This window comes from Drosophila innubila, assembly GCF_004354385.1.
Source record: "Drosophila innubila isolate TH190305 chromosome 3R unlocalized genomic scaffold, UK_Dinn_1.0 2_E_3R, whole genome shotgun sequence".
In the NCBI taxonomy this organism is placed as follows: Eukaryota; Metazoa; Arthropoda; class Insecta; order Diptera; family Drosophilidae; genus Drosophila; species Drosophila innubila.
In genome coordinates, this window is record NW_022995380.1 from 30,017,532 (window position 1) to 30,045,362 (window position 27,831).

Consider the following 27,831-nt stretch of genomic DNA (forward strand, 5'->3'; position numbering starts at 1 on the left):
TGTTTTTATTCCTTCTTGCAAGTTCAGCAAAACAAAACAAAACAACAACAGGGCGAAAGAGGGTGAAAAGGAGAAGGGGTTACAGATTGACAGCATATTGAGAAATGACAGCAGCTAATCAAAAGTATACTCTTCGATTGCGGCCATTAAATGCTAGCACAATTCATAATTAAGTTGTTATTTCTATGGCATCTATATAATATAGGAAACTGATTTGAAACAAATTTGGTCAGGATGTATAACACTATATTAAATACATATAATATCAGTTTGGTTTAGAAATCTCAAAAAAACAAAAAACTTTTTCATACAGAGTTGTTTAACTTCCAACTGTCATAACTTGGTCAAAACTGAACCGATTTTCAAACGGAGTGTCATTTTGGTCTTGATTTGGCCTCTTAATTCCGTCTGCATTCAAATTTTATTAAATTCTAAAAAAAAAAAAAAAATGTTTTCTAGATTGTACTAGATATTTATTTCGAAGCTAAGGGTCCCCCCTTTGAAATTTCGAAAATTCAAAATTTTAAATCTCAAGTTTTCACTTTTAATCAACTCCTTATATCGTAATTAGTATAAAACAACACTTTAAACTTAATTCAGAGACCTTTCATTTTTTTGTAAAAAATCATGAAGAATTGGATAAAAAATTTGACTTGTAAAGTGACTAGCTCCGAGGTCTGACCAACTTCAAACTGTCATAACTTGATGAAAACTGAACCGATTTTCAAGTGGAATGCCATTTTGGTCTTGATTTGGCCTCTTAATTCAGTCTGCATTCAAATTTTATTAAATTCTAAAAAAAAAAAAAATGTCCTCTAGATTGTACTAGATATTTATTTCGAAGCCAAGGGTCCCCCCTTTGAAATTTCGAAAATTCAAAATTTTAAATCTCAAGTTTTGACTTTTAATCAACTCCTTATATCGTAATTAGTATAAAACAACACTTTAAACTTGATTCTGGGACCTTTCATTTTTTTGTAAAAAATCATGTGAAATTGAACAAATATTTGGACTTGTAAAGTTTCTAAATCCGCAGTCTGACCAACTTCAAACTGTCATAACTTCATCAAAACTGAACCGATTTTCAAGCGGAATGTCATTTTGGTCTTGATTTGGCCTCTTAATTCATTCTGCATTAAATTTTTGTTCATTTAGAAAATTTGATATTTTTTTCGATTCTAAGCCCTCTATCATCTAAATTTCCATACCTACCCCTTGACATTTTTTCAAAAACTTTGATCTCTCATAACTTTATCAAAAATTAACCGATTTTTAAGCGCGATGTCATTTTGATCATGATTTGGCCTCTAAATTCATTCTGTATTCAATTTTCGTTGATTTAAAAAATTTTATTATTTTCGACCAAGATTCGATATCGATGCTAAGGGTCCCTTTGAAATTTGCCGAATTGAACAAAAAATTGGACTTGTAAAATCGTTATTTCAGGAATTACTGGAACCGAAACCGTAACCTATATTTGTTTCGGTTTGATTCCCTGGTATAAACTCTTTTAAAAGAAAAGGTTTGATTAAGAAACAGATTAATATAATATTCAATTCATTTTTAATATAATATTAACAAGCATTTTTCAATTTTATTTTATATACATTTTCTCAACTCTTCAAAGGAGCTAGAAACCCTTTATATGGTACAAACATGCAATATCTTGAGATACAGTCCCCCTATATTCTTTCTCCATTAAATTTCTTGCCTTTCCATAAATGTAATATCTATTTGTTTACATAAAATATTATGGCAAGAGAGCGTAGCAAATGTAATGCAAATTGAGTTTCCCCCTTGAAGGCCAATACAATCTACATAAGTGTAAGTGTAGTAGAGTCACAAGTCTTCTAAACGGCATCGCGCAATTTCATTTTGACTTTTCCATCTTGTTGTTACTGTTTCTGTTGTTATTGTTGTTGTTGTTGTCGTTATCGTCAGGGCCTCTCAAGGTCGTCGTCTATGGGGCGACAGGTTTTATGACACGCACACGTTACGACCAGCGAAAACAGCAAACAAAGACGAAAAATAAAAGGAGTTGAGTTGAGTTCTTGTGTCATCGTTTAAGAGGAAGAAGGCAAGTGTCCCCCAAAAAGCAAAAGAGTCCTCGATTATTTATATATTTATAGTATATAGATGAAGATGTGTTTCTTGTTTTCTGTTGTTGAAATTTGGCACATGAAATTAGCTAAAAGGGTTTCTTATAGCAAACATGCTTTAGTGAGGATCTTTATCTATGTTACATTTTATAAAATGTGATAAGAAAATAATGGTAAATTTACCGAAAAGGTAAAACTGACCAAGAAAATAAAACATTTATAAAATAACACGGCATTTTATTTAAAATTAATGTGGATTTTACTTGACAAATCAATTTGGAAGAGCTCAATAAATTGTTTCTAAATCTATTATTATATTCAAAAGTTCGGAGAATTTTTATTTATTTTTCAGCATTTATTATATTAAGTAGAATATTGGCAATGCTTTGGAATTACTATCTATTTGGTACAAGATATTGGTTTTAGCAAAACATCTAATATAAGTAAACTTTAGCCGAACTTTTGGTAGTAATTTATGAGTAATATTCCAAGGAAATTTAAAGATTTATTGTGAAGCACTTTTAGCATCTTGGAAATTGAACACAGATCTATATAATTTATATGGCTTTTGTTATGTTTGTGTTCTAAACTTTTCATATGAACAACGTGTAGAAAGATAACAAAAATAAAATTTATATTTACTGAGTATGCACTTCAGTTAGATAGAAGGTAAATATACCAATGTGATAATTGTTAAGCTGGTGGTGAATGTTGTGGTGTATGCGGTGGTGATTTCACTGCTGGTGTAGGTGATTTGAGTGGTGCGTGTGTTTGCCATAACATAAAATGCCTTTGGGTCGACAGCAGCTGGGCACAAAAAAATAACAAAACACTTTTATAGCCCACCTTCCAATACAGAATACAGCAAGTGGCGTTGTCAGCAGCAGAAAAAGCTGCAGAATGCGAGTGCGCTCAGCTCAGGGGCTCAGTAAAGCACCGTTAGAAGGAGGACCAGAAAACGACAAATGGCCAAAAAGCAAATTACAAACGCCACGTACTTGAGGCTTGTCAGATTGCCGAGAAGAAGAAAACCCCCAAAGCAAACAAGCCTGATAAGAATTGTGGAGAAAGAGAAGGTACAAGAGCGGTAGGAACCGCAGTTTTCCAGAATTCCGAATTCAGTTGCTTTGATTAGCCCCTTTGGCATGGCAAAGGTTTCCAAAACGTGTTTCATATATTTTCGCTGCTTTTTTATTATTCCCTCTTATTATTTTTTCTTTCGAGCCTAAATGAAAACAAATTGCCTTAAAGCGTCGGTCAAACTCAGTGCAAAATGCTGATAATCATCATAATAATGATGATGATTGACGGAATTTGGGTTGAAGTGAGATTGTTGCTGGAATAGCGGGACTCCGACTTATAACGAATGCAAATGCAATAAAAACGAATCTCGAGAACTCGCAATTTGTTTGCACTCCAATTTAATTTAATTAAATTTATCAAAATCTAAAAAAAAAAAACGAGACTAAAAATAAACAATAAATTATGCGACTCACAAATTGTTGCATAATTAATTGGATTTACACTGTTTTCAGCAGTTGCTTGAATACTTAATGCGTTTATCTCACAAAAACCCGACAGCGATAAACTACAAAAGGACATCAAGATATCATAAAAACCCTTCATACTGTTAAAAACACAGAAACACCATTAATAAAGCCAAGTATGCCTGCTGAGCTACAGTGAAGACTGCCTAGAACTGAGCAGATGCAAAAAAAAAGCATTCAAAAATAAATCTTTAAATTTAAAAGGGTGAGAAAATTAGGTTATAAAAGTCAAATTAATTATATTGATAAGAAAAGAAAGAAAAGAAAAGCATTACGTCACCAGCGTGTATGCTCTTTTGTCACTAGCAACTGTAGAAAAAGTGATAAGACTTTTAAGAGTTTTATAAAGCAAAACATGTATTTGTAACTAAGAGAATTAAACTTTATTCTTTTAAAATAGCCTGTTATTAGTTAGCTATGAAATTTTTTTTTCTCACTAGCAATTCAGGTCTAAGCTTTTGAGGTACAAATTTTATAATATTGGAAAAAATATACACGGAGTCACTACAAAAATTGGGATTATTTCATTGTGATCTTAAGCCTATTTTTTAGAGTGAAAGTCTCATAATGAAGAATAAAATCGTGTTTGTATTCTGAAAAAAAAAAATGGACTTGAATAAATGAAAAATCTTAGTGATTACCAAAGTATTTGGTTTGTTATCAACTTAAAAGCATCAATTACGGATTAAATTTTGTCAAGTTGATAATAACGAGCGGATATGTGTATGTATTGGGCATATTCAATTGCAATCTTTACTGTGGTCTGACTGTCTGACTTTGTTGTACCATTAAGTGCCAACAACACACAAAGTCAGAGCCACAGAATGTGCTTTTAATGATGACAGCACGTGGAAACAGGACAGGATGAGATGGCAGAGGGAAGGAGGAAGGCGGAGGAAGGACACTACCACAATATGAGGCGATTATTGTAAATGATGCACAAATGCGGCTTTAAGTAGCCATCATCATCCAGCATTATTCTTTCCATGGCCTGGATAACTCGAGGTTGTTGATAGTAGCTTTAATCTGCACTTTTATTGTGGTGTAAATTTAATTTGAAATGATATTGTGCAAAGTAAAAGGGAAATTGTTAAGTTAAATAACAAATATGAACACAGAAAATAAAAATACGGGGGGAAATCAATTTTAAACGGGGTCAAAAGTTTGGTTGTCTCAAAATAACTTAAAACGAGCTCAAAATACTTTTATGTTAATGATTGTTTGTTAATATTTGTTAATGTCGCAAGTATTTTGATTATTGGGGTTCTATTAGATTTTGTAAATTAAATTAAATTTTTTAAGCTTTTCTTAATTAATTTAATTTTGATTTTGTATCGATTTTAACCTGTGTTTTTTTGTTAATTTAACACAAAAGTCAATCTAAAATTTAAGTTTTAGTTTCAGAAAAATATTCATAAATTGGAATTTTAGAATAACTTTTTTTGAGTGTACATTACATTTTTGACATTAACAATTCCATTATGTTGACACACAAAAAAAAAAATACGCTTGGGGGGCGTTGACAAAGCGTGCAGTAATCTGGTTACTATCCCCAGTTGGTCTGACTAAATCTCTCTTGACAGTTAAAAGAAAAAACTTGACACCGAAAAAGTAAAAAAAAGTATAAATGTATAAAAGAAAGGAAAAAGTCATTAGACGACAGTTACAGAGATGTAAATTGAGATTGAATACATGTAAATAAACTGAAAGATGCGTCATATATGATGATTATACATATATGGCGAAATGCTTGGAAATTGTAAATTTGTGACTGATGAAAGTCAGAGTCTACAGCTGTCACAGCGCAAACAAAAACAATCTGCAAGGTGACAAGCAGCTGAGAACCAGAAAACAAAAGCTAAATGCTAAAAAACAAGACAACAACATAAAGTCGTTAAACAATATGATACGAGTTGCCCTTGATATAAACAAGGAAAAAACAAAAGCTAGATAAATACGACTGCTAAATACGCTATTTAACAATGCTCCAGTAAATTGCATAAATAAATGATTATAATTTTAAAATTAAAAATAATATTTGCATAACTATCAATAAAATAATAAAAAAAAATTGCATATGTATTAAATTTATAATTAATATACAATTCTTAAATTTCATTCTATTTATATTAAAAATAAGAATTTCTTAATTATTGTTTAATATCAAATAATTAAATTTCATACATTTTAGTTAGATCAAAAATATTTATTAAAATCAAATAAATAAGAATGAAAATATGATTACTAAATAGAATTAGAAATTAGTAAGCTAAAATTTATGTTAATTTACGTCAGAAATGTATAATTAAAAAAAAAAAAGATTGTAAATAAAACTATAACGTTTGATTTTTAAAAAAATATTTTACTCATTAAAATTATAATAACAAAATATTAAAATTATTTATTAATTTACTCAACAAATTTTTTTTTTGAGCGTTAGCAAACCGTCTGATTTAATCCATGTACCCTCTCTAAAAGGTGCAATGAACTTGGGTTTTGTGAAGCGCAAACCGGGTCTAAAGATATGACGTGAGTTTTAAGTTAAGAACTTGAGCTAAAATGCAAATTGGCAGCAACAGCAGATAACAGATAGCCACGTTGTTAGCAGTAGCTACAGTAAGCACTGCCTATAATACACGCCCTGGTGTCATTTACAGTCTGTTGTGCAATCTTTTGTACATAATATTAGCCATCGATCAATCAATCAATCAATCAATCGACCCAACCTTTTTCGGCTATTACAAGTTGCTCAAATTGCCATATATTTGAGTGGGCTCATTTTCACCTGGGCGTGGCTGAATCATCCAGTCCAGTGTTGGCCCAGTTAGTAAACACAGGCCACAGTGAGTAATTGTTGTAATATGTTTCATTTTATTTTGCGTGTGCCAACCACCATGGCGTATGATTAATTTCAGTTTTTCCAAGCACATGAAATGTAATTTAGTGTCAAACTTAATTGCACCCCAAAGGACAACAACAACAATATACGGGGAACAACAACAACTAGTCAAGTCATCTGCACAGATAGCAAAAAAAAAAAAACAAAATAATAATAATAATGAAACGACACAAAAATATGTTGGCAAATTTTCCTTGCCGCCAACGCACAGTGGAACAACACCGCTAGTTATGTTTTTATTTATTCAAAGTTTCCATTCTCAGACATGGCATTTTTTCTTATCTATAAAATTATCTATACTTCAAGCAGTGTTGTTTTGAAAAGCTAAAAAAGCTGTTCTGGGTAAGTTGGAGTTTAAAAATAGCTAAACTGTTCATCAAAAAAATCTGAATAAAAAAGCTGTTGCCGTCTTAATGTTTTAACAACTTTTATTTTTTATTTATTTTCATTAACAATCAGCATTTTCTTTAAGTTTTTAAAAAAGCAAAACACTTAAACAAATAAAAAAGCTAGAACTCCGTTTTTTTCAATATTTCTTACAAATGGATTTTATAACTAGCCAAATTTAAAATACTAAAAAAATCCGATGATAACACAAAAAAGTTATTAACTATCGGGTTTTCCCACGGTGCAACTGTTTCTCTCTATCTCTCTTACTCAATGTTCCTCTCCCTATCTCCCTCTTTCTTGTAAAGACAAAGTTTTGTGCGCTTTTGTTGGTTTTACGGCCCTTTGGGCAGTAGCATCGGAAAAACTAATTAATAGCACATTTTATGTTTGCTAGCGGCCAGATTAGTCCACCTCTACCCTTCCCACTCTTTTTTGCACTCACTGTGTGACAAATAACGTGGAAATTAAATGATAAGAGACTGTTTTTCTTATTTTTGTTGTTGTTGGAGCAAAGCTGAAGCCGCAATAATGCAGCTAACGGCAATACAAAAATAAGAAGAGGCTAAGTAAATTGTGACTATGACCACGCCTTCAAAACGCCCTACTATCATTGGTAGCGACAGAGAATGCGAATGTTGCCACAACAAATTTGGCAAAAATCGTTCCCAATTGTTGGCCACCTAAATATATATAAAATTTTGTTACATTTAGGTCTACTTTATACAAAAAATAAATTATTTTTATCTTATTTTATACGATTTCATACTGGCTTTAATCAAATTAAATAAATTTTAAACTTTACAAATTTCTTATGAAATATTTTGAAATATTCCGGGAAAAGCGGTTAAGGATTATAAATAGCATTTAGGGGTATTATTAAGGCCGTTGAAATTGCTGCTGCAAATTTGTAGCCTACTTTTGAGCACAGCAATTAAACTCACACATACAAACATACTTGTGCACATGCACACGAAAAGAACAGCTAAAGCAGTAAAAATGGCTAAACAAAAGCATATGAACCGCATATTTGTAAGTGTGTGAATACACACACACACACACACACACATGTATGTATTGAGTGGAAAAAAACAAAAACTGTAACCAAAATACAAACACACAAACACAGGCAAAAACTCGCACGCGACATGACAGGAAGTCAGCGGCAGAAGAAGAAGAAAGCCCATAGGAGGGGAAGAAAGAGGAGCCAGCAAATAGGGCAAGGCAAGGGGCGGGGGGGACCTTTGAGAACGTCGCTGACGACAGAAGTTGTTTTTCTGCGGTGTATGTCGTTTTTTCTTCCTCTTTAGTTGCTTGTCTCCAGTTCATGTATGTGTGGTGTTTGGGTGTGTGTGTGAATGTTGTGTGTGAAAATTAACACAGTGGCACAAAAAAATATATGTACATGCACACACACAATACACTTGAAAACAACCACAGGCACAGTAATGTAAAACAACTACAACAATGGCGCACAGTGGTAACAATTCGCTGTGGTTACAATTTGGTTACATATCTTTGGACATATAATGCCATTTAATGTTCGTCGCAAATGGAGTTGGGAAAAAAGTCAAACTTGGCGAGAAATCTGATCTGTCAACACTGATATTTATAAATTATATACATTGATATCAATGACTGTTCTGCAAGTGCTGACAGCTAACAAATTAAATTGATATGCATAGGAATTTCCAAAATAATCTTTTATCGCAGTTGTAAATTGCATGAATCACGGTGCGCAGCAATGACAATTCCAAATCACACAGCCAAAAGAGCTAAGCAATTGAGCGAGAACGAAAGAGCGAAAGAGAGAGAGCGTGCGTTGGAGAGCGCAACATTGCAGAGAGCCGAAAAGCTTATACAATAAATGGGACGCCATGCGCTCAGTGCGTTGAGTACCAAAAATTGTAGCTCAAAGCCAAAGGAGAGGCCTATGCGTGTGTGTGAGTGTGTATGTCTGTGTGAGTGTGCATGTGTTCAGCTTTTGATTTGCTCTTGTAGTTGTTGTTGTTGCGCATGTTAAAAATAGCAAGCGAAATGGATTAGTTGCTTGTGTGCGAAGGGGGCGAGGGGGGAAGAGGGAAGAGCTGAGTAGGCGCATGTCGACTCCATTTTGCTTCTATGCGTGCGTGTGTGTTTGTGTGTATGTTTAAATGTGGCTTGGTGTGCGTGTTGTGCGAATTCAACCATCCTTTTATTGTCCTACTCTGTGTACACTGTACAGTGCCTATGTTTGACATTGTGACCGAGACGTCAGCGTCAACGTCAACGTCGCCGTCGACGCAGGCCCGCCCGCTGTTGTTGTCTGCTCCCTGCAGTACGATTGACCAGAGAAAATCTAGGGAACTGCCTAGAGAATTGTTTATAACCATTGCTTTACCATTAGCTAACGATTTGCCTGACACCAAGGGGTTAAAGATCAATCGTTAGGACGTGGTAGAGGGCTTTTGGAAAATAAAATAATTTCGATATTTGTACTTGTATTAACAAATGAACATCTTATGTTATATCTAATTATCTATCAAATACAATACATATATTTTTTTTTAAATCGACTAATTGGTTTGGCCAATTTACTTTAATGAAAGTCATGAACGGCAGTGTATAATCCCAGTAAAAATTTCCAGTGGGACATTTTAGTGGGACGCATGCTTCCTGTACTTCCGAAAGGATTAAATTGAATTCGGAAATTTAAGTTCGATAGAGTGAAAAACAATTTGTCGTTTTAAATACATGTAATACATAGATTCAATGTCAAAATTTACATGTTATTAAATAAATGAAAGCCGTAACAGGCCTGAAATATTACCCTTTTTATTTTTAAAATTATTCCTTTATATTTAGATCACCTTATGCAGCTCATGCCCATACTTGCCTAGTGACTAATGATTAAGCTAACTACTAGTGATAAATGCGTACTGCAGGGCTGTATTTCACTTACTTACACACACACACACACACACACACACACACACACACACAGCCCTTTTCGCTGTTATCTTGTGAATGAATTTTACAACAAAACCTTTATGTTCGCCCATTGATTTGGCGAGTTGTAAGTGTTGAACAACAATAAAATAAAATAAAATAAAATAAATATGATGTCAGCCACAGTGACGTTTCCTTCAAACGGCGACAGTTGGCGGTCCTTCACACACACACACACACAAACACATATTTTTCTATATGAAATATATGTATGTAATAAAAATGTTTTTACTGTCGTTGCTGTTTAAGTTTTATTTACTGCATAAAGATGGCAGCCAGAAACCGGAAGAAAAAAAGGAAGGAAGTCGACAGTCAAGCTGGCATTTACCACGCCCATCAACGCCCTCAGGAAACGCACTGGACAAATTGGGACCCAACTGCGAAAAGACAACAGACAACCCAGGAACACACAACAAAAACCACAGCAAAATTGATAAAAAACAGCAACAAAATACAATTTTACAAAAATAAAATAAAAACTTTTGCATAAAAGCAGAATTATGAGTTTGTTGTAAATAAATTGCTGCTGGGCTTTTTATATTTTATTTCTTCTTTTTCTTATTTCAGTGTTGCCAATTTAGTTATTTTATAGCTAGTTGTGGCTACTTTTAAAGTTTGATTGCTAGAAAATATTGAAAATTTGCTATTAGCTGTAAATCTGGCTAATTTAAATATATTTTTTGCTCTTTTTGGTATTAATTTCTTTAAAAAAAAAGATAAAATAATGAAATTTATGAAAATAATATAAAGTTTATAAGTTAGATATATTCTAAGCTTTTTTTTTTGGAATATGAGCTATTTTTTTAATGCTTTCTTTCTTATTTGGAATTTGAGCTATTTTTTAATGCTTTCCCCTCAAAAACAGTTAATTATTCCTCTAAAAAGTAGGCAACACGTTTTTATTATCCGCTTTAAGTGTTGTTGTAAAATTAATGAGGCCTTTTGTGGGAAAATGTAATATCAGATTAACAGAATAAAATAATACATAGTACATAGTAATAAAGGGTGAAAGCAAATTGAATACTATAAATAGCGCTGGTTATGCCTACGTTATTAAATGCAACAGACCAAGGATTTCTTAATTAATCTCAGCGCTACAGTTGCAAGATAACGACGTTGTTCAACACGGCTGTAAAATGAATTAAAGCGAAATGTCATCCGGCGAGGTGCACAAAAGGGAAGTGCGATAAAAACAGTTGAATTATTATTATATTATGCAATGCCAGAGAAATGACTGCAGAGTGCAAGTGAAGTGTGCTTAATTCGGTAGTACCCTGTAGTATATAAAATCGATATAGCTATTTTAAAACGTTCATAAAAATGGGCAAAAAATGAAGACATAGCTGACCCCATAAAGTACATATATTCTTGATAAGTACCAACATCCGAATCTGTACATTTGTATGAACGCGTTGATCTCAGAGACTATAAAAACTAAAGACTTCAAATTTGATTTGTACGTTCCTGTATACCAGACGCAGCTCATTTTTTTTATTTTCGAATCATTAAACTGATGAGAAATTATTCTGAAATAAAAACACGACTTATTGACAGACGCAACTAGATATAAAAATAATAGTAAAAATATGCACTTTTTCAAAGATATAAACACCTCTAATAAATTCTAAAGATACTTTCACAGCTAGTATTCAACTTAAGGATACATATATTTAGAGTGCATTTTTAATGCATACAACACTAAAAACCACATTCCATTCTGCCCTTTTTCAGTAGCACTTACATTTTAATAACATTTCTAAAAAAAAAAAAATAAAAAAAAAAAAATAAAACGGTGAGCTACATTTTTGGCAATTTCATTTCGCTTTGAGTGAAAAAAGTGCAACTGTCTGACGAAACAATAAAAGCTAATGCAACAACAACTACAACAACTAGAAGAAGAGGAAGAAGCAAGCAAACTAACAGTATTTCCATGGCAACCACAGCATTGCAAACTGACGAGCTGCAGTGTTAAAGAAGCAGCAAAAAAAAGGGGAGAAAGAAGAAGAAAATAAAAACTGTGCTCAGCACGCTCCACAGACACTGAACATCCAATTTACATGTAAGAAGAAGATTGGAAAGAACAAAGAGAGGCAAATCCAAATCAGAAATGCTTTTATCTTCTTCCGATTTATCTCTTGAATTTCGCTATGTATTAAATAACTGGAGAGGACAAAGTATCTGGCAATTCTGCTTCCTTTTATTTCGTGAAAAGTGTGCAATTTCTCACTTGCAAATTAAAGAATTCATAAAAAGCATCGTATAAACATGGCAAATATCATGATCATTTTATTCCTTTTTTCTTAAGCCAATGAGAAATGCTGGTCTTATATTTATATTTACATATTTATATATTTATTTATGGTAAATGTGATTTATGCCCTTGTTTGCCTGTTGCCTGTCAGCAGTGTTGCAAATTCAGCTATTTTAGAGCCAGTTCTGGCTAAGTTCGATTGCTAGAAAGCTTTAAAAATAGCTTGTGGTTGAATATCTGACTGTTTAAATTATATAATTAGTTATATTATGCTATTCATTTTATTTCTAAATATATACAAAAAGATGAATATTTTTATGAATATATATAAAAGTGGTTGTTGAAATTGTATTTTTATTTTGCAGTTTTTTAATTCATATATTTTTTTGTTACTTTTTTCTTGTAAAATGCTGACAACACTGCCTTTTAAACAAAAGACTGTTGCTTTGGTTCAGACGCTAAGGATTTCTCTTTAGTACTTTACCTTCATCAAAAACAGTTTGCCTCAATGTTTGGGTTAGGTCTTTTAGAAATTCTAGGCCACAGCTGCTGTTGCTTTACCCTTTCCCTATCCTTCGCTCTTCCTCTTCCTCTGTCCACATCAACTGTAATTAGTCAGCGCTTTTCGTTGATTGCGCTGTTGCTGCTAACTGTAACTGTGGGCCAAGTTTACACAACGTCAACTGCCAACTGCCAACTGTGAACTACGAGATGCAAATAAGCTTGCAATTTGTGCAACCTTTGGGAAGCTTTGCTCCGTAAATTATGTCCTCAAGTCAAGGTTGTGACAACCACAAAACCACCAAATATCTACTAATCAAATCCCAAATTTTTTTTTATTTCGAGAACAATTGTCAAAGTTGTCTATTAAAATAGTCAAACCATAGGTCATAGATTAGTAGAGAGATTAGTAATTTAGATTAGATTAGTAAATTACTTTAAAATGTTTATAATGCTCCTTTTATAAATATTTTAAAATCATCATCTTTTTAACAGTTATTTTGAATTATTTCTTATAAACTTCTTGTAAATATATGCACACCTTTAAAATAATATCATTAGTTTTAGAACTATATAATTTTTTAATTTAAAAATTGTTTTTTTTTGTAGTATTTTTTTACGATAGTTTTTTTTTTTTGGAATTTCAAACTCTTGGAAAATTTGACCAACTTTTTTTCAACTCCACATTTAGAAAATTGCATTTATCAAGCGTCATTTAAGATTTTAAAATTAATAGGAAAACGGCTGAAAGAAAAGGACAAGTTTTTAATAAAAATAATTGTTTTTCTCTATAATATAAAGATTCAATCTTAACCAAATATTGTAAGACAATAAAGCATAATATAGATTTTTATATTAGAATTTGATAAGAATTTTATAAATATAACGTATATTTGCAACCTCCATTACCAAAAATAAGCATACGATTTTGACTGATAAAAACCTAAAAAAAAAACCTCTCTAAATTCTTAAAATTGTACTCGGTATGAACTTTGACTTTATTTGTGATTCGCTTTACCTTTACCAAATCTGACCCAAACAATAAAGAAAGCAAATTGACGTTTGTACATATGTTGGGAAAGCGCATGGAATTAAAATGTGAAAAATGTCGACTAAAAAGTGGTAGAAAATTTTCTTTACTCGCCTCGCTGCGCCTCAACGAAATCAGTACAGAAAAACAACTAAAACAACAACAAAAGTCTCTACCCAACAAAATACGAAATTATAAAAAAAAAACCACACAAACTTTGGCCCAAACTTTAAAGCGATCCGTTGAAACTGCCTTTCTGGGCCTCGTTGCTATTTTAAATGGGCTGCTCGTTAACAGTTCAGTTACGGTTTATATTATTATTATTTGTTGTAGTTGTTGTTGTTTCAACAACATTAAATACACATACACAGGTGGGAGGGACTCTCAAGGTTCTCTTTTTGGCCCCCAAGTCGGGCGAATGAACTGAGTGGACGACCAACCAAAAACGAACCTACGAAATAAAATATAAAAAAGGGTCAAGATGTGCTGGTATTTGTATGTGTCTGTATGTGTGTGTGTGTGTAAGCCACGTTATATAGTTGTGTAAAAATGAGGCCCTTTTTCGCTTCACATTTTGAAAACGATAGCATCTTGACTGCAGGAATTGTATTCATTTAAATAAAAAGGTCACAGGTTTTTCTAATTTCAATAAAAGTTAATTAGATCTATAGTATGTAGTTTTGTCAACTCAAAGGAATTGCTTGTAATTAAATAAATTAAATCTATACATTAATATGCTATCTATCATAATATAATGTTATGTCTAGTAAATGAAACATATCGTTTTTACTACCTATTATAACAATAGTCTAATCATTAAATTGTAATGTAATAATGTAAACAATATTTATGTTTTATCGTCGTATTTTTTTCCTATTTTGTAGTTCTCAGTATTTTAAATAAATATGCCGACTTATTGGTTATAATATGTGACAAATTGTTATCGACATAATTTAATAATAAATAAACGAATTAAATCAGGCATTTAACCACAAAATGTTTCAACAGCAACAAGATTAACAATTTGTAGCTCAACCACAATTGTAATGCATTTATTTCAATTCCATTTTTCTAAATATTTTATGCCACAAAAATACTTCATCAGCAACAGAGCAATATTAATTCCAGTTTTGTAAGAATTATAAAGTTTATAAAATATTTATGTATATACATTTTTTTCACTTCTAAATTTGTTATTAAAATTTATAAAGCCTATATATAAAGAGCACAGGGTATGCAGAAAAGATGGCTTAACTAAAGCCTTGCTATTCCTTACACATAGGCAATTAAATAGTTTTGCAAACTTTGCCTTTTTTTAGGCATACAAACGCACACACAGCCCCGTCTTCCCCTTTACCTATATGTGCATATATTTGTACATATGTACAATGTTTGGTCACATCGATTGGACCCATGGGTCGTATACATTTTCCCACGTCCTCGAGCTCTCAAAATTTGTTTTCAATTAACAAAATTGTTTACTCGTAGGAATAACCAAAAAAAATCGATATACATGTGTAGTATAAGAAAAGAAACAAGAGGCTTAAATTGAGTTTCGGCCTGGCCAAAAATAAATATATACGGCAAGTCTACAGAAATTGATTAATGGTTCAGTTATGCTAAAAATAAAAAGAAATGAATAAAGAAAAACATTTGCAATTCAAGCTGTAACTTTTGCCCCATTCTTTTGATATTCATATTATGAAAACAGAACAAAAAACTAGCGACTAAGAATGGCTAAAATATTCAATTCAAAGATGTAGCAAGCAACATTCCTTTAGCCTGGTCAAGCGGCAAAAAAAACTTTTCCAACAAGTTGTAGGTTGACAGTTAAATGGGACTTAAAAAAAAAATTAAGAGCTAGTGATGGAAAGTCAGACTGTCAAAAAAAATCGAGTTGTCGATAAACTGACAAAAAATACATCGTTTTAAAAAAATGTCAAGGAAAAATTATGGAAAAAAAAGTGGACAGTGATGGAAAAAAATGAATTTTTCAAATTAAAATTGAGTTATCGATAAAACGACTTAATTTATTTGATTGATTGTGCAATAAAATAATGTAGTTTAATTTGAAAATTGCTTTGGCGAAAATCAAGTACTCGATTTTGCAATGTATTTTTACATTACTATAAAATAGTGTCTGAGCTATTTTAGCAACAAAAATGGAGTCAATTGAATGCATTCAATGACAGAAAAAATAAAATGCCGAGCTAAATAGCCAAACAGCACTTCAAGTTAACAGAGTTCATGACCCATCAGTCAAGAGAGAAACAAAAAGAAATAAAGAGGGAATGAAACGTACAAATAGAAATGTCCAGACAGACAGAGAAAGGGAAGAGTTAGAGAGGAGGGAGGAAACACGCCTAGTGAAATGGCAAAAAAGCGTTGGTCTTGGTCTTGGCCAACAACAAGCAAAGGGCAATGTAATAGAAAAATGTGTAAACATACAACACAAAAGCTAAATACATACATAAATTGATTTCATGACGGGTTGCCACAAATAGGGGAAGATGGAGGGGACAGGTGAACGGGACAGACGACCTGTGTGTGCCCGGTGAATGTTTTGCACTGCAGCAGTCATCAAACTCAAGAGTGCTGGCTAAAAACAACAAGGCAAGGAAGAAGCTCAATTTAATTTTATTATCGTACAAAAATAATTTCTTTGTACTAATCAAAACATATAAATGTTACCCATTTAATTTACATTTTGGTTCGTATAAATATATATATAAAATTCTTTGTCCTGACTGACTGAGCAGTGTACACGCCAAACTGTTAGACGTGCGACCTTGAAATTTTGACACAACATAGCAAAGATAATAGAACTATTTTTATTTATTATTGCCCAAACTTTAATTTATTTTAGTTTGCTAATTTAAATTGTGTTGTTAAGGTTATCATTGATCAAATACCTGACTCCTGATTTTCACTTTATGTTGTGGTAATAGGTAATAATAGGTAATAGAAATATGAGTTGTTTTTTTTAATTGAAGAATTAAAGAATGCAACATTTCTAAAAGTCTATTATCGTTAGAATAAAGGGTATACAAAAACAAGTGTTGAAATAAAAGCAACAAAGCAAACATAAAAAAGATATGTGAGTGAGCACATTGTTAGATAGCAAAATAGAGAGCCAGGGAGAAAGAGAGACCCAAGATAGGTGCAAAAATAAAAACTTTAACAATTAATTGTTGTACATAAACTTGAAATGGAAGAAGCAGGGAATACACTAATCTCTATTGACACACTCTCTCTCTCCCTCTACTTCTCTCTCTGTTGCTTGATAATAAATAAAAGTATTTCAGAATGCATAGCCGCACTTCAAGTACTCTCTATTAGCGGGTAAATGCTAAAAATCTTATCAGCATTTTGTGGCTGTTCATTTATCACATGATTCATTCAGTGTACAAACCAAATTTATTCCAACAATAAGCTTTTAATAACTAATTAACAAAGAATGTAAATAGTTTACTATCCATTTAACGCTCAGTTTTATTTATTTATTTTATTATTTTTTTTTTTGATGGGCAGTTTTCACAGCAAATTGATGACTCAACGTTGGATATATTCGTGTTGTATATAGGGGAAAATGGGGGCGGTGCATGTTTAACTGACATTAGGGTCAGTTTATTTAGCTTGCGTTAACAGGAAGTTGAAACCAAATGATACATGAAATAGTATACCTTATAGAGGAAACTATACTTGGATTAATTATATCTATTTGATTAAACTAAAGAAAAAAACACAATATTATTTACTCTGTGTATTTCTAAAGATGATGACTTCAACGAAAATGTTGAAAGATCCATAAATATCTAATGAACGTCAGCTGTTACTCAAACTCCAAAGATCCAAGAGCAATGAGTCGATAAAATGAGATCATACTTCCCTAAAGATAAATGAATTGGATAACAATGTGTACAAGTTGCTGTCAGTGTGGGATGAATGAACAACTTTAATACATGAGAACATGTATATAAGTACAACTGAAGTGTACTCTACTCTATGATATACCCTGTATTTAGCGATTTTCATTAGAACATGATTAAGTTCAGTGAATCAAAGTGACGAAATAAATTAAATTTGAATGAGTTGTTTGTTGGTCTTATTTTAGACTACTATGATATATGGATTTGGTAAAAAGTGAAAATTTAAATTGTATTTTTGAAAATATTAAAGCGAGGAGTACTTGCATTGAATTCGGAATACAAGGATCAAGTCAGAAATTTTTTTTTTAAATACTAACAAATTTTGAAATCAGAATGAATAAAGAGGCTAAACCATGGTCAAAATGACATTCCGCTTGAAAATGGAATCAGTTTTGACAAAGTTATGCAAGTTTGAATTTGGTCCAACTTATGCCCTAGCAACTTTACAAGCCAAAATTTTCATTCAACTTGGCATGCTTTTTTACAGAAAAATGAAAGTTGTTAGAATCAATTTTAAAGTGTTGTTTTATACTAATTATGACATAAGGAATTGAATAAAAGTGAAAACTTGAGATTTAAAATTTTCAAATTCCAAAATTTCAAAGAGGGGACCCTTAGCATCGAATCCAAGATTTTAGAGAAAAATAATTTTTTTTACAAAATTAAATAATTTTGAATACAGATTGAATAAAAAGGTCAAACTTTAATCAAAATGACATTCCGCTTGAAAATCTGTTCAGTTTTGACAAAGTTATGTCCATTTGAAGTTGGTCTGTTTTGGGAATAAGTAACTTTACCTACTAAAATCTTACAATGTAGCTTAGTTGAGGAACAAAGCGAACTATAGAAATGTCAATGATTACATTCGATTAATGAATACATTATTATAAATCTATCATTATCTACTTAATGACATTATTAATTCATCGTTTTCTCCTATTAAAATTATTCAGTACAATTCCAACTAACTTTCAACTTAATCACAAGCTCAATTGACTCATTCAATCGCATTTATAATACAATTGAGACACAGTTTCAGAGAGCAACAAATGAATCTGTTATTGATAATTCTGAAATGCGCATTAGACGACAAATTTCTGAGCTACGCCGGAAACAAAGGGATAGCATTCATAAAAAGTCGAGATTTCTCGACTGTGTACAAAAAATGTACAGCCAACAAAAATACAGTGTGAATAATGGGAATAATTTAAACAAATAATAATAAAATTACTCACCTTGTATGTGGAAATGACGTTTTGGCAGTTGCATCTGAAGAGGCGAAATTTTTGGAGATTTTGTAAACTGGAATTGCGCGTTTCAATGTTAACTTTTGCATGTTTATCACGTTTTTTGAAGAGCGTTTCTCTTGTTGTTGTTATTCTCGTTGCTGCTGCTATTGTTGTTGTTGCTGCCGTTGTTGTTGTTGTTGTTGTTATGGACAGTGGGCGTGACTCAAAGCACATTGAATTGTAGTCAAAAATGTTGACAAATTGCAGTTTGATTGACTGCCATAATACGAAGTTTTGCTTACACAACAATGTTGTTGTAGTTGTTGTTGCCGTTGTTGTCGTTGTTGCAGTGTTGTGTTTGTGCAAAATTGAATATGCGTGCCATTTGTTGCATGTTAGATAAGTGCAGCAAATATGTTGCAAGGTTGCAGTGAACTAGAAATTATTTGAAATTTCTTTCGCGTTGTTTAAGTTATTGTTGTTCTAGTTGTTGTTGTTGTTTCTGTTGTGCTTACAGGTGCAATTCCTACTTAAGCAAAAGCATTTTCTCGACAAACAATTTATTATTTATTTATTTAGTTAGCTTAGGTTAGTGTGTGCTATTTGTTGTTGTTGTTAGTTATGCATTTCATATTGTTTATAATTATGATTTATGTATAGTTTAAGTACGCATGCTACTTGCTGGCTTTGATACTAAAAGTTATAACAGTTTCAACAAAATCACAAAATAAATAAAGCAATTGAATAATGTCATGTTTTTTGTTATTGTTTTTGGACATGCGTTGGAAAATAAAATTAATCCAATTTTGTGGTTTTGAATGGTGGTTTGTTGTTGTTGTTGGCGTTGTTAGTCAGTGATGGATTTGAAATTAAAAGCGAGAAAAAAGAAGAAATTCAATAAATAAGTAGGTTAATATAAGAGCTGTGTGAAAATGTTCGAGTGTGTGTGTGCGTATGTGAGTGTGTGTGTGAGTCAACTATTTTTGCAAAAAAAAACAAAAATAAAACAAAAAAAACTAAACAAACTTTTGTTGAAAAACCAATACAAAAAATGCGAAATGGAAAAAACAAACTGGTTTCTCGCTCGGAAATAAATGTTGAACATTTATTTGCGCAACAAACTGAATAAACAACTTTAATTTGCAATACACCGATTAATTTGAGACTCGTCTATTAATCATACAAATTCAATATTCAATATTTCAATAAAGTTTGTTTGTAATGTGCATTCAATATAATATGAACACGATTCGGATAAATGTCTATAGTAAATAGTCACTATAATTATTATTATATAAGCTATATATCATATCATATTATTTAATAATTATGCATATAAATGTGTATATATTCAAGAAGTTAACTAGACTTTTTAAACATTAGCATTTTTTGCTGAGAGATTTTGTTTTGCTGTGAGATTTTTTGTGTTTTAATTTGTGTGAAGACTAATTAATTATAAAAAATTGTATAGTATGTATTAGGCATTGAGATTTAAATCAAAAACCAAATTTAAATGCACAAACAAATTGGTTAGAATTGGTAAGAAAGAAAGTGGCAAAAGAAGAATGTAGAAGAATATACATATAGTAGCAAAGCAAATCTACAAATTAACAAATTTTTTGTGTGTTTGTGTTTTTCTCATTTCGTTCTTATTGTTTTTCTTCCATTTTTTTTTTCAAGTTTTGCTTCGCATTATAACAATAATCAATAAAGTTTCGCAATTACTTTTTGCAATTACTTTGTTTTTTTTTTTTTCTTTTGTTGTTCAATTTAGTATTTATTATACTACTATATATCTAGCAATTTTGTTTTGATCATATATATAGAAGACGATATAATTGCTTTACTTTCTGTTCTATTATTTGTATGTTATTTGTGGCTGTTGGCTAATTTAAACAATTTGCAAATGTCATTAAAGCCTTGTAATTGTAATTGGCTGTCTGTGTGTGTGTGTGTGTTTGTGTGTTTGTTGAGCCTTAGGATAAGCATATCCTGCCCAGGATAATAATAACAACAAATATGCGCACTTTTTGCCGCTAGACTCTCAAGGTATTCTAAACTAATCTCATACCAATTAGCTATATAATGTGTCTATACAGTTGGCCAAGTAATTATTTTGACAAAGCACAAGCAATTACATATTTCTTTAGCTTACAATTTTTTGATCACAAGGGAATCAATTATTTCTTTTTTTTAAACTTGTAAAGCAAGTAAAATGTACAAAATTTAGTAATTTATTTATTTTTGGAAAAAACAATTACTGGATTAACTGTTTTGGTAGGTTTAAGTAATTGTTTTGACAAAGCACAAAAATGTACATATTTCATTGCTTATTTTTTAAAATTTTTGGAACCCAATGGATTATATAATACTTTTTTTTTTTATTGTAAAGCCAGAAAATAGTAAAAAAAAAAAATCTAAAAAAATTATTTATTTTTGACAAAACAATTACTTGGATAATTATGTATATAGGTTTAATTGTTTTGAGAAATTTATATATTTCTTTGCTTATTTTTTTTAATCTGTGGAACCAAATGAAAAAGGAAAAATATTCAAAAATCTATTTACTTTTGGCAAAGCAATTACTTGATCAACTGTACATGTTTGTTTATATATTACTATGTATATATATATATATATATTCTTGTTAATAATAGAGCCTATATTATCAAGTGTGTGTGTGTGTTTGAGTGTGTGTGTGTATGTGTGTGTAATTCACTGGCAAGGGGCCTCGTTTTATAGGGTATTACATATTTTTATCGAAATATTTCTGGGTGGGTTGCACAACATCCTAAACAGACATCGAGTGTGTGTGTGTATATGAGTGTTGTATGTGTGTATGGGTGTAGTGTATGCATGTGTAGTTTAAGTAATTGCAAATCAAATTACATCACAAAACTGCTTAAATATGCAGCAGCTATGATACCGAGTACAGTTAAGCAGATCAGTATCATGATCTTCTTTCGTCGCGCTTTACTTTGATATTTGAGCGCCTTTTTAGTATCCTGAGTTGCTGTCTGCACATAATCCATAGCATGCTCCACATGATACTCAATGCGATCGATCATTTCACCCTGTGACTCCACCAACATGGCCATATCCATAAACATATCGTGTAGCTCCTTAATCGATGTCTCCAATTTCATAATATCGGCATGTCGTGCCTCGATATCGGCTAATGTTTGTTTCGCCTGTTGCGTTTCCATAATGATGCCCTGGGTGAAGACAGCGGGATTTCCCTGCTCCAACATATCTTCCAATTCTTCGCTTGTGGTGGCACGTCCCGTTATCTCCAGTTGTCGCTGTATTCTTCCCTTGCAACGCTCTCGATAATCGGTTTGAGTTCGATTATATTCGGTCATCACCTCGACAAATTTACGGGATAATGTTGAATGCTGCGTTTTACGTATACGCAAATCGGCCGATGATTTATTTTGTTGCTCCTCCTGTTCGATATTTTGTTCGATTCCCTTAAGTTTGCCACGCACACGATTCGCATTCTTCTTGATATCGGCCATCAAATCTTCCAGCTCCTGTTTGGTCTTCTCATCGGATTGTGGTGCCGATAATATGGCCGAATGTTTCTTTTTCACTTCCTCGACATTATCCTGCACCTTATCGATCATGCCACGTATTTCCTCCACCTGGGCAAAGAAATCATCCATATAGGAATCATGACCATCCACATTGACGGCCACATCCTCCGATTCCTCATCGTCCGACTGAGCGGCATGTAATGCGGCTAATCTGTCTTTCGTCATGATCTTTTACTTTTGTTTACCACTCAATTCTAAGCAGGAAGTTTTAAGAGAGAGCGCTCTAGTTGAGCGATCTTTTGAGTTCAAGTTCAAGTTGAGTTAAAGAGCGCTTGCTGTTGCTAGCTCCTTTTCCTTCCTTCGTTGATTTTTGAGTTACTTTTTTTCTACTCAATTCTTAGCAGTTTCTGTTTTAAGAGCGCTAGCTTCGCGATCCCTCTGTTTTTCTGTTTTGAGTTAAAGTTTTAGTTGAGTTGCTCCTTCGTTGATTTTTGAGTTGCAATTGCAATTTATAGTTGCCGTTTAACGCGAGTTTTTTTTACGTAAGCTTTTTGTTGTGGCGGTTTTAAGTTGTTGTTGTTAATTTAGCAGTTAGTTGTTAACTGTCAACTTTTGTTGCTCAACTTGTTCGCACGATTTTCCGTCACTGTTTTTTTTCTTTGTTTTTATCTTTTTTTCTGTTTTCTTTTGACTGCTGCTGCCTTGCAAAGTTACTATTGATTTTTCCGTAGATTTGTGTGACCGCTAAATGATTTTTCGCATGGCCTAAATAAATACGTATCGCACTTTTGTTGTTGTTTATTTGTTTGTTGCAATTCTCAACTCTCAGTTACTTTTGTTGTTATGTTTTCTACACGCACCTCACTTTATTTTATCTTTTTTTTAACTTAATACATATACACGTAAATATATTTATATATATGTATATTTCTTTGGCAGTCGGTTTTTTTTTTTTTTTTTCTTTAACGGCCGCGCGTGTTTTGCGCTCAAGAGAGCCGCTAAAAGAGAGAGAGCACCAAAGTGACAGCAACACGAAGACAAGACACTAACACCACCAAGCACGAGCTGCTCAATGCCAATGTGAGAGAGCAGCAACAACTTTATTTAATAAAATATATAGATGACTCACGGCAACAGCCAAATACTTGGTTTATATATTTTAGTTGCTGTTTATTTTTTGTTTTGCGTGGGACTCTTTTTTATTAAGCATATTATTATTTCTTGTTGTTTTATTGAGTGTTTTGTTATGCACTTGCCGATCTTTGAACACGCACACACATTCATATACACACACTCACTCCGACGCACGAGGAGTGTTGGTGGGCGGGGCAGCAGCGTGTATCGGTATTGGATGTTGTTGATCTCTTTTTCTGATTTTGCACTTATCGTTGCTTTTCACACGAATTAGCAGGTGCAAGTGCAATGCGATTGGGTTACGGTTTCGTTTTCGATTTGGTTATTGGTTTACGTTTTGCATCTGCTTTACTTCTTGCTCTCATTTAACACATTTGCACACACAACGAATTTCGAGGGGGGGCAATAACAAAAAATCGATTTCTGCGCAGGGCTCCAAACGGCGGCTCTCTTCTTCTTCTTTATATGCTGCTGCTTCTGCTGTTGCTGCTGCTGCTTCTTCTTCTTCTTCTTCAACTACTACTGTGACGTGATGGTTGCTTGTGGCAACAGTAACACGCGCGAGAGTGACAAAGAGGGGGGCGGAGACGGTGGGCGTTTTTCTCTTTGCGTTCCGTTTCGTTACGTTGCGTTACGTTTTGTTGTTTTTTTTTTATTTTGCGTTTGCTGCCTGCTTGTTTGTTTGCATATGTGTGCGTGTGTGTGTGTGTGTGTGAGTGACACTTCACACACATTCGCTTTGTGGGTGGCAAATAATCATTCACTCACTCACTTACTCACTCACTCTTGCGCTCACACACTCACTCGTTTTGATTATTTTTTTGTTGTTGTATTTTGTTTTTTTTTTCTTTGTAGTTGTCGCCTATTGTTTTTTACGCGCACGTCGCTAAATAGCAAACTCGACGCGTTGCTGGCTCTCGTCAATCTGAAACACGCTTCGCCTTCCGGCGCAGACAAGACCGAAAATATCTCTATTGTTTTGTATTGTGGAATGTGGTATTTGTTAGTGAGTGCGTTTGCGCGCTCTCTCTCTCTCTCTCTCTCTCTCGCGATTCACAACTGCGTTGGATTGTAGTATTTTGCGTTTGTTGTTAGTTGCTTGCTCTTTCGCTCTCTATCTCTCTCTCGCTGAGACTCTCTCACACACATGCGAGACAGCGACGCATATGCGGCAGTTTTGTTATTGCTAACATTTTCTGCTTTTGCAGCGTTTGGTTTTCTTTTAAGCGTTCACTTTTTCTTTATGGTTATTGCACAATTACTAGACTGTTGCAAAGTGTAATAATTTCGAGTGTTTTTTTTTTAGCGTTTGCTTTTGTGACTTGTTTCTTGTTTTCACTTTTCGTGCGACACGACGCCTCGACAAAAAAAATACTAGTGACTGCAAAAATGTGCCAAATAATACCATAAAGCGTTTGCGTTACGTCAGCACCCAAATGCCGCTACACAATACTACAACAACAACAACGGGAACGGGAACAGGAACAACAACAAAGAGCAGCAGCATTCGGTTTGTTTGTGGAACCTAATTTCAGCACGACGCGTCTCACACACTCATTCGTAAATTGAACGGCGTGCGCAGTTTTTATGAATGGAATTTACCGGCACTTGCAATTAATACGACTAATAATAATAATAATAAACTGCAGCTGTAAAAATATTAATTTAACATGTTCAAAATTCACCAAATGGCGAATAAATTATAAATAAATATAAATTTGGTATATTAATATAGAAGGGCAATACAACTGTCTATCGATACTATATCGATATGTGGCAGTTGAAGGCGTTTTGCAGCACTGCAAATGGGCGCATATTTTGAATTGTGGTGGCTTCCAGGGTAAATTGCTCAAGGAAAGTGAATTAAATGGAAATTTGCTGGACTTACCGGATACTTTGTTTGCAGCACAATGCCGCAGATTTCATCGCCAACCAAAAATTGCTCACCCAACATGGCCATACAAACATTCTCCCAGGCGCGCTCAATTTTATTCTTACGCAAACGTATTAACCACTGTCCGCCTTTACTGTTGGCCGGATCCTCCCACATTGGCTTAATGCCCTGTTTGAAGAGACTCAACTCCCGATAGGGCTTTAACGACGTTGGCCTGATGAGATGCGAGTAAAGCGACCACCATTGTTGCACACTGGCACAACGGCCGACAACATGCAACGATTTACTATAATCGGTGGCAGCTCGTTGCGTCCCCTTGCGGGAGAACCACAGGCAATATGTGTGCTGCAGGCGATTCTCATTGGGACCCACCTCCAGAGGCGGCAGTTTGTCCACATCTATTTCGTTCTCCACTTCGCTGTCATCGCTGTCGACAATGTCTGGCCAGATTTTCCTGCAATGCAAACGAAAAATATCATACTAAATACCATTGATATTGATTCAAGTTTTTAAAGCAACATCTAAATTACACTATTCGAAATAAACGGATGCCTGAAATCTTTCTATTAATATACTAAAAACTAATAATTTAGTAGAAATCTGTTGGGTTATAAGGATGTCAATAAAAATAAATGGATGCCTAACAACTGTTAATAATAAAACACTAATTTTAAAGCAATTAATTGGATTATAAGAATGCCAATTAGATTATAATAAATGAAATAGATGCCTGAGTACTTTTAATAAATTCTATTAAAATTCTAATTAAATAGCAATTAATTGGATTATAAGAATGCCAATTAGATTAAATTAAATGAAAGGTTGCCTGAATTCTTTTAATAAATTCTAATTAAATAGCAATTAATTGGATTATAAGAATATTAAATGTTATATAACGTCGCAATTCAGTGAGGATTTTAATAAACCCTTTAAATTAAGTTTCTCATAAATCAAATTAATTTTATATAGTAGAAATAAAAAGAATATATGCATTTAGTCAAGAAAATGCTTTGACAAAATTTAAGTTCACATATTTACATTTTGAACTTGTTATAATTATTAGTTTTTATTTTTGCATTTTCCTATTTATTGTGTTCTCATTTTTCATTACTTTTTAAATGTTCTTTAATTTATTTCTCATTTTCTTACTTTTTCAATTCTAAACTTTTTTGCTTAATTAAACTTATTCTTATTACCTTTTTTTAATTTATTTTGCGATTTTCAAATAATAACATTTGATTTTTAAACATTTTTTAAGGATTTATATGCAATCATTTGTATTTGCTCGATTAAATAATTTAAAATATTTGTTTTCCTAATTTTAATTTGCTGTTTGTTGTTTTCATGATTAGATTTTACATTATTTTAATTTTTTTTTCTGTCTTAATTTCTTGCAAGTATAGTTTTCTAATTAATGTTTTGTTTTTTGCTAATAAATTTTGCGGATTTTAATTTTCTTTTACCAAGTTTTTTAGTTTTGATAACTCCGATTTTCCGTCAAATTGCGATATGCTTAGTATTACTTGTCAAAATTCCTTCAGGGCAACATTTGTAACATTTTCTACAACTAGACAGAGAACTTTCTCTGTGAATTTCTATGAAAATCAGTGCGAAAAATGAAGCTATCGATACGCACGCTGGATCAGAAGACCATAAGTCTGGAGTGGGAGGATGAGACGGAGAATGTGTTGCAATTGAAGCAGAGATTGGTGCAATTACCGGAGATTTCACAGACGGTAGAGAGTGTGCAATTAATTTATGCCGGACGCATAATGCAGGATGATCAGTTGCTGAACAATTACAATATTATGGAGAATAAGTTTATAGTGCTCATGAGCAAGCGGAATCAAGGGGAGACCAAGGTGGAGCAGGAGGAGGAGCAGCAGGAACAGGAGCAAAAGAAAAAGGATCAATTGCCTATGTCTGTGGAACCACAAGCTCCTTCGATTGCACCACATGAGCAGCGTGTGCGTGATCTTGTCCAGATGGGCTATGAGGAGCAGGATGTGCGTGCCGCATTGCGAGCCAGCTTTAATCATCCGGAGCGTGCCATCGAGTACTTGATTACGGGTATTCCCCAGGCAGCCACACCCGTGGAAATTGCCTCGGCACTTGGAACTCCTCCGGCCGTAACAACCACAGTTACCGAAACTGCTGGCCGGCTGCAATATCTGGCCACAGCTCCAAGATTTGCCCATGTGCGTGACATGATCAGACAGAATCCCGAACTACTCGAATTGGTGCTACAGCAACTCAGTGAATCAGATCCGGAAACCTTTGAGGCCATACGCAGCCATCAGGAGGAGTTCATCAACATGTTGAATGTGCCACTTGCACCGGAAGCAACGGAAACATTGAGCCCGGAGGACGAGGCAGCTGTGGAGCGTCTAATGGCACTCGGATTCGA

At 33.1% G+C, this 27,831-nt stretch overlaps 2 protein-coding genes across 3 annotated transcripts in view; both read right to left on the reverse strand.

Annotated features, from left to right (window-relative positions):
• LOC117789737 (syntaxin-1A) overlaps nt 1–24,777 on the reverse strand; it is a 47,614-nt gene extending 22,837 nt beyond the window's left edge. Inside the window, exons 1-2 of one of the 2 annotated variants that reach the window (XR_004617926.1) lie at nt 21,750–24,777; nt 18,867–19,553 (exon numbers count right to left, since the gene is read on the reverse strand). Coding sequence is in view for 1 of the 2 variants with exons in the window: in XM_034628852.1 (XP_034484743.1) it covers nt 19,535–19,553; nt 21,750–22,621 (891 nt within the window). In the remaining variant the exon portion in view is untranslated. Of the gene's footprint in view, nt 1–18,862; nt 19,554–21,749 lie in introns of those variants that run through there. The other variant, XM_034628852.1, reaches the window with a different exon arrangement.
• LOC117789738 (eukaryotic translation initiation factor 4E type 2) overlaps nt 1–27,831 on the reverse strand; it is a 57,804-nt gene that overhangs the window by 27,983 nt on the left and 1,990 nt on the right. Inside the window, exon 2 of the mRNA XM_034628853.1 lies at nt 25,419–25,878. Coding sequence (XP_034484744.1) covers nt 25,419–25,878 — 460 coding nt within the window. The remainder of the gene's footprint in view (nt 1–25,418; nt 25,879–27,831) is intronic.